Genomic DNA, 8,139 nt, shown 5'->3' with positions numbered 1-8,139 from the left:
GCTCTTGAACAGCTCATCTTTAAACTCATACCCCATACATTGACATGGCCCATAAAAACAGCTGTGGGAAAAGCTATGAAAAATGGGAGGGACTTGACAATTGCAGATTTTCTGGGCAGCTGCTCTTCGTGGGAATTGAGAGCCACGAGCAAATGTTTTTCTTATGGAGAAGTCTCCATAGCATGAAAGCGAGACTTCTCTCCTTAAGTGAACTGAAGAAAGACTGTTCTAGATGGTGTAAACTGACTGAAACTTTCAGGTTTTGTCTCCTTACGTTGTCAGTAAGAAAGAAAAGGTTGTAGGGAGAGGAGAAGTGTTCAGATTCTTATTACTCTTTCTTCTTTTTACTGGTAATAAACTTTTCTGTATACCCTTTTAAAATTTTGAGCCTACTTGGCCTTTCTCCTAATCCTATCTCACAGCAGGAAATGAGTAAATATATTCCAGTGAATGCAATGGTAATTAGCCAACACTGATCCCACTGCACTAATAGATGCATTGGCTGAGAAATCTCAAATTAGCAAACCAAAAATCACTCCAGATACATTCCTGAAAACTGCATTAGAGCAGAGGGAAATCAAGGCAGAGCCATGGTTTGTCAGGACTTGCTGCATCCCAATGAGCCCTGTGGTGCATTTGGAGCTGAGCCCTTGAACCTCAGGGCCTGAGAGGAGATTGCACAAACCTTTCCAGGAGTCAAAGTCAGAAGAAAATCCCAAAGTGTCTCAAAGCATGAATGGGTCCCACTGAGGTCCATCCCCAACACAGGCTCCTCATGGACTCCTTGGAGGAGAGAATTGGAGGCCAGGATTGACCAAAAACATCTCAGAGACTCAGAGTGGAAAGGAAATTCCAAACTACCTTAAAATTTTTGAGAAGCTCAAAGCATTACTGAGCCCCACTGAGTGTCAGTACAGAGCTCTCAAGGGACTCATTAAAGCAGATAATTGGGGCCATGATTGCACAAACCTCTCACAGAGTCTGTATCAAAAGGGAAACACCAAGTACCTTAAAATAACTGAAGTACCTTGAAGCATTAATGAGCCCACTGAATGTTGTTACTGATAACGGCTCTCCAGGGACTCATTAAGCAGATAATTGGAACCTGTAAATGCACAATCTTTCTCATAGAGTCTGTATCAAAAGGGAAAGAGGAAGTAGCTTAAGAAACTTAAGTACCCTGAAGTATTAATGAGTCCCAATCAATGCTGCAACCGGCAGAGAATCTCCAGGGACTAATTACAGCAGATAATTGGAGGCCATGATTGCACAAACCTCTCAGAGACTCCAAGGCAAAAGCCAAACCCAAAGTCCATTGAAAAACCTGCAGTCCCTGCAGGGAGCATGAAGGAGCCCCCAGGGCCATTGTTGAGCAAGGCTCCCCAGGGACTCCTTGCAGCAGATCCTTGAGGCCACTGGGATGTGGGCTAGGGGGGGATGCTGAGGGCAGCACAAGGGGCTGACAGTGCCCAGCCTGGCTGGGGCTGTGCCAGGAGGCCCCAGGGCCTCAGGACAAGGTGTCTCCTCCCAGCCCTTGCTGGCACAGACCCTGCTGTGCCCCAGGGCACCAAGACTTGGCTTCTCTTTGTCCCCACCTGTCATCCCTGCCTGCAGTTCTCTGCTCTGCCTGGGGACACTTGCTCAGTCGTGTCCCTCAGTGGGACCCATTAAAAGTCCAAGAAACTTTGAAGTTGGATTCTGCCTTGGAGTTCCGGAGAGGTTTCTTCAGCTCCCTCTCAGGGACTGATGTTCAGGGCCTGAGCACAAAGCCCCAGAGGCTGATTAAAGTCCTTGTGCTGTGTCTGTGCTGCTGAGCTGGGCTGGGCTCCTGGCCCAGAGGCAGCTCCTGGTGACCAAGAAGAGCTTCAAAAGCACATTTCTCTTGATGAGCAGCTCTTGTGCCAGCCCAGCAGGGCTGGGGCACTGCCTGCAGCCAGCGCGGGCACAGCACAGAGGCACAGAGAGCTTCAATCAGTCAGGGCTGGGAAGGGGCTGAGAAGTGCCTGGGGCACAATCACTGCCAGCCCTTGGCACAGGAACCTCTGGCTGCAGGACAATGCAGCTGCAGCTCCTGGAGCCATCTCCTCAAGCTGGAACATCCCAATGCCTGCAGAGCCTGTGAGTACATTCTCTGCTTGTCTCTTGTGCAGAGCAGCCAGGGGTGCCCAGGGCTGTCCTGCAGAGCAGGGTCCTGCAGCCCAGGGCGCTGTGCTGGGGCAGGGACTCTGCTGCCTGCCAGGGACAGCTCTCAGCCAGCCCTGGCAGCTGCTGCCAGCACTGGGGGACAAGATCTGGCTGGGAGGAGACAGCTGGTGAGGCTTGGAAGTGTTCTCCTTGTGTGGGGAGGATGCTGCATTGTTCAGGACTGCTCCCAGCATGGCATTGAACTGCAGAACATTTCCAAGTAGATCATTCAGGGAGCACAGCAAGGCAGGGGCTGCATAAGGGGGATAATCCTGCTTTTTTAATCTACTGCTCTGGGTTGCCTGGAAAAGAAACTGCCCATAGATATTCATCTCTCAGTTAAGGCTGAGAAAAATAAATTTAAAAATTCTCTTAGATCTGAATAAACTTTGCAGTTACAGAGATCAAAAGAGGGCCCCTGAGCGAAAGCATCAGTGTTGCTTTTTCAGCCTCCTCAGGGTTGCTCTGACATTGCCATCAGAGCCTGCAGAGCCAGAGCTGCCCCTGGGCAGTGCCTGAGCTGGGAGGGCTCTGCAGGGCAGAGCTGAGCCCCCAGGGCTGGGCTGGGCTCTGGCAGCACTGGCAGGGCCCAGCCCTGGGCACAGGGAAGCAGCTGCTGGCAGGGACAGCTCCAGGCAGCAGAGCCCTGGGCAGGCAGTGGGGGGAAAGTGCCCCCAGGCTGTGCTGAGATATTTCAAGTCCTCTCCAAACCCAACTATTCCATGATTACTTTTCTTACAGATCCCTATGTGCAGCCCCAGCAAATGTCCAACAGCAGCTCCATCAGGCACTTCCTCCTGCTGGCATTGGCAGACACGCGGCAGCTGCAGCTCCTGCACTTCTGCCTCTTGCTGGGCATCTCCCTGGCTGCCCTCCTGGGCAACGGCCTCATCATCAGCGCCGTAGCCTGCGGCCACCACCTGCACACGCCCATGTTCTTCTTCCTGCTCAACCTGGCCCTCGCTGACCTGGGCTCCATCTGCACCACTGTCCCCAAAGCCATGCACAATTCCCTCTGGGACACCAGAAACATCTCCTACACTGGATGTGCTGCTCAGCTCTTTTTCTTTCTGGTCTTCCTCTCAGCAGAGTATTTCCTCCTGACCATCATGTGCTACGACCGCTACGTGTCCATCTGCAAACCCCTGCACTACGGGACCCTCCTGGGCAGCAGAGCTTGTGCCCACATGGCAGCAGCTGCCTGGGCCAGTGCCTTTCTCAATGCTCTCATGCACACGGCCAATACATTTTCCCTGCCCCTGTGCCATGGCAATGCCCTGGGCCAGTTCTTCTGTGAAATCCCTCAGATCCTCAAGCTCTCCTGCTCAGACACATACCTGAGGGAATTTGGGCTTCTTGCTTTTAGTGCTTTTCTTTTTTTGGGTTGTTTTGTGTTCATTGTTTTCTCCTATGTGCAGATCTTCAGGGCTGTGCTGAGGATCCCCTCAGAGCAGGGGTGGCACAAAGCCTTTTCCACCTGCCTCCCTCACCTGGCTGTGCTCTCCCTGTACCTCAGCACTGGCACATTTGCTCATCTCAAGCCCCCCTCTATGTCCTCCCCATCCCTGGATGTGGTTGTGTCAGTTCTGTACTCCGTGGTGCCTCCAGCCCTGAACCCCCTCATCTACAGCCTGAGGAACCAGGAGCTCAAGGATGCCCTGAGGAAAATGATTACTTTATCTTTCAGAAACAATAAACTCTCTCTTTTCTGCTTCAGAACCTTCAGAATGTAACTCTTTACAATCTCTCAGACATTTTTTCCTATTTGTCTATTTTTTCATCGGGACTTTTTCTTATTATTTTTCCAGTGTTATAATGTTTTTTATAAAATGCTGTAATACTACACTGAGAATTTCTACATGAACATCTACTTTTTTTGAAACACAAAGAGTTTCAGGAGGCTTGTTCCCTGTTCATTTCAATAATATCCAGTGTCTGCCCTGCCTTGTGTGTCCAAGGCATTTCCTCAGCCCTTCTCTGGCTCTGCAGGGGCAGTGCCTGTGAGCAGAGGCTGAGGGAAGGGGCTCCCAGCACAGCAGCACGGCCAGGGACAATGGCCCTGCCTCTTTGCACATCTGCTCCCCCCAGCTCCACACTCCCCTCCCCAGCCCTGCTGTGGGTGCAAGGCCAGAGTGCTCTGGCAGCTTGGTCCCTGTGCTGCTGCGTGTCCCTGCTGTGACCTCAGGCAGGGACAGGCCATGGGCACTGCTGGGACACAGCTGGGCTCCAGCACAGCAGCTCCATCAGCAAAGGGCATCTCCTGAGCGCAGGGCAGGGAGGCTTTGCTCCCCTCCAGAGTCACTCTCAGGACTCTTAAGGGGCTCCCTGTGTTCCTTGCTCTCCCAGGGCTCAGTGGGATGAGATCAGGGTCTCCCTGGGCCTTCAGGGGACTCAGGTCTGGGTCAGGTTTTGCTGGTTGCTGGCCAGTGCCCATCAGATGCTGAATGGTCTGTGCTGAACCTTCCTGGGGCTCTGCAGCTTGTGCCAGGGATGATGGCAGGGGAATGTTTGTCTGGAGGGCCTTGGGAGCTGCAGGAGAGCACAGGGGACCTGCAGGGACAGAGTGTGCCAGGGACCAGCAGGGAGTGGAACTCACTGGGCACAGGCCTGGCCAGGGTGGGGTCACCCTGAGATCAAGGCCTGAATGTCTGCTGTGAGCCAGGAGAGCTCTGCAGCCCAGGGACACAGCAGGCATAGGGAAAGGAGTCTGGGCACTGACTCCTCTGCCCCTCAGGGATCTCCCCCAGGAGGATCCAGGGCAGCCCCGAGCCCCTCTGGCAGCCCTGGAACAAGGCAGGCACCTCTGAGCCCCTCCATGGCCCCGCAGAGCCCGTGTGGGAGGGGGTCAGGGCAGGAGCACCCTCAGCTGCCTCTGTGTCCCAGGCTGAGCAGCAGAGCCCAGCAGAGGCAGCCCAGGGCCCCGGGCAGCACAGCCCCCGTGCTCTGCAGAGCAGCAGCCCCAGCTCGGGGCTCTGGGCAGCAGGGCAGGGCTGCAGCAATGGCTGCTCGGGCCAGCACAGACGTGTTCCCCTGGGAAAGGCTCTGGGGGCAGCTGGCATGGGCCAGGAGCAGGGCAGGAGCCCGTGGGGGTGCAGAGGAGCCCTGGCAAGAGGCTGCCCTGTCCCTGGGCCAGCAGGAGCTGCCTGAGGAGCCCCGGGGCCAACTCTGCTGCTGAGCTGGGCAGCGGGGCTGGCCCTGGGGCTGCAGGAGCTGCCCGAGCTGAGCATCTGCTGAGCATCCCAGACACAGAGTGGCTGTCCCTGACCTCCAGGGCCTCCAGTTCCTGCTGCAGGCCCTGACCTGACTCTGCTGCTCTGCTGGGCTGGGGCAGGGGCACGGAGGGGAAAACAATGGAGCCTTGTCCCCATGAGTCCCCATGAGTCCCCAGAGTCCCCAGAGTCAGAATGCTATCTGTGGTTTCATGAGCCCCACGGTGTCACAATGGCCCCTTGGTTCCATTGGGCCCCATAGGGTCCCCACGGTACCCTGGTTACAGGACGCCCTTCAGTGTCACAATGTCCCCTTGGTTCTATGGAGCCCACAGGGTCAGTTTTGTCAGTGGGCAGGGTCAGCACCAAACACACAGACACCAACTGAAGGAATTGTGTAATTTATCTAATGTATGTCTGCAAAAAATTACAATAGGAGAGGCTCAGCAAAGCACATAATCGTTAGAAAATAATTACAAAAGCAGAAGCTCAGCAATGCACCCAACCATCCCCACCAAAGATTGCCTGCAGTGATTGAGAAAGATCCAGCCCCAGTTACCCTCAGCCTTTCCCATCCCCCAGACCCACACAGCAGCTGGGGAAGCTGTCACAGCCAAGGGCTGCAGAGCCACTCCTGGGCACTGGCAATTCCTGCAGGTGCCTCCAGCCCCAGCTGAGGCTCCAACCCCGCTGGGAGAGGGCCCAGCTCTGACAGTGCTGAATGAACAAACTGACAGCACTGCTAGTGTGGCAACATCTGGTTTCATCCTCCTCTTGGGCCCCTCCCAAAGCCTGGCCAGGGCCCCAGGAGGAACCAAGGGAGGTGACTTTGACCATTCAGCCCCAAACAAGGCCAGATGTCAGATTTCATGGCCTTGTCTGGCTTCTAAATCCACAAAGGTCAATACATGTTTCACTAATGAGTGGCTACATCTATCACAGTGCTAATGACCATGCACATTTCATCAGGGAGCAGATACAAAGATAACCTTTGGTTGGAAGGTTCATCCAGAGGCCACCTTTGGCTCAGGGCCTGCTGTTCAGGCCTCACTCAGGGCTGCTGTCCAGGCCTTGGCACTTCAGGGACGTGGTTTAGTGCTGGGCTTGGCACTGCTGGCTGAGCGGCTGCACTGGGTGAGCTCAGAGGGCTTTTCCAAGAGAAAGGATTCTGTGATTCCATGATTCTATCCACTGCATTCAGCTGGGTCCATGTTAGCAGCATTCATTTGCTCAGAAAGTCTCCTCTTGCCCAGCTCCTGTGGCCTGAGGCTTCAGCTCCTTCAGCTCCTGGTGCTGAGCTGCTCATGCTGAACGAGACGACTCGGAGAGAAGAACACAGTCCATGCAATTCCTTCTGGGACACGGAGAGGGGAGGCTGTGCAAACAGGAGCATTGTTTGCTGTGGCCTCCTCTCTGCCCTTCACGCCTTTCAGCGCTTGGAACCAGCCCAGAGCTTTCTCCAAGAGTGCAATGGAGCAGCTGCTCCTGCTCCTGGCTCTGGCTCTCTCCAGTCTCTGCCCTTGCCTGCTTCTGTCCCTCGTGCTGTGCCCTCTGTTCCCCCAGGGCTGGCTGGCTGCTGCCCAGGACTGTGGCACTGGCACAGATCCAGTGCTCCAGAGCCTCCTTTCTGTGCCCTTGGAGCTGCCTGGGCACAGCAGCCTTTTCCATCTGCAAGCTCCCCATGGACAGGGAGTGCCCAGCTCCGTTCCTTGCACAGCCTCCAGGAGCCCAGGGCTGCCATCTCAAGTCCCTGCTGGCACTGGGGGCTCCCAGGTGCCTCAGGCTGCTGTGACACCGCTGCACACGGGAGGGAACAGGGGCAGGGGCTGTGCTGAAAGTCAGCTCCATCTGCTGCTGCTGCTGCTGCTGCTGCTGCTGCTGCTGCTGTGGGGTCATTTGTGCAGCCCTGGCCCAGAGTCAGGGATCAGATCCTGCCAGTCTCTTCCAGCCCTGGCTGCTCAGAGGTTGGGCCTTGGAGCCTCAGGTGGGCAAAGGCAGCTGCTCCTGGTCCCTCTGTGTGCCCGTGTTCAGCAGTGCTGCTCCATCAGTCTGTGCCCAGCAACGGGGAAAAGCCTCAGCCCTGCAGGGCCAGGAGCTGCCGGGCTCTGCCTGAGCAGCTCAGCCAGCAGGAAGGGAGCTGCTCCACACAGGAACCAGGAGCAAAGGTCATTCCTTTCATAGGACATGTTTTCTATTTAAAGGAAAAAAAAGGAAAAGGGAAAAAATAGGTAAATTGTAAAAGATAAGAATAAAATCCAAGTGTTAGAGAAAAAAAAAATAACATAATGTTAGTGAAAAAAACAAAACAGAAATGCAAAGTTACATTCTTTGCATTAGGAGGTAAATGATCTTTTGAAAAAGAGAACTCAGTTATTTACATTGTAAATGTGCTGATGGCATGGATCCATCTTACTGACCTCAGCAGCCTTTTAAAAGATTTTGGGCTTTGTTTCCAACATTGGTATTTGAAATTGTGGTCGAAGCAAGAGGAAATTGCTTTGTGGCCTTCCAGCTCCAAGCAGGATTGGGAATGGAAACTCTGTCAAACCCCAAATCCTTTAGAAGATGCCCTTCCTTCTCACCCTGTGAATGAGCTGCACATTCCCTTTGAAACTGTCAGGGATTTCTTATAGACACCAAGTCCCACTTAGGGCTTTTTGCTCTGGTTTGGCAGTGCAGAAGGGCAATTCTCCATCCACCAGCTCCAGACTGCACTGCCTCAGGAGCACGGCCCACTCGCCAGCTT

General features: G+C 54.3%; 1 protein-coding gene across 1 annotated transcript; it reads left to right on the top strand.

Annotated features, from left to right (window-relative positions):
- The first annotated feature begins 2,948 nt into the window (after positions 1–2,948).
- Positions 2,949–3,917, top strand: LOC143692536 (olfactory receptor 14J1-like). Its single transcript, XM_077172782.1, has one exon. It carries the CDS (start codon positions 2,949–2,951, stop codon positions 3,915–3,917), a length of 969 nt encoding a protein of 322 aa, XP_077028897.1.
- The last annotated feature ends 4,222 nt before the right edge of the window (positions 3,918–8,139 follow it).

The sequence above is a fragment of the Agelaius phoeniceus genome (assembly GCF_051311805.1).
Source record: "Agelaius phoeniceus isolate bAgePho1 chromosome W unlocalized genomic scaffold, bAgePho1.hap1 SUPER_W_unloc_1, whole genome shotgun sequence".
Lineage (NCBI taxonomy): Eukaryota > Metazoa > Chordata > Aves > Passeriformes > Icteridae > Agelaius > Agelaius phoeniceus.
Note: the sequence above shows the minus strand (reverse complement) of the source record. Positions and strands in the feature narration are given on the sequence as shown.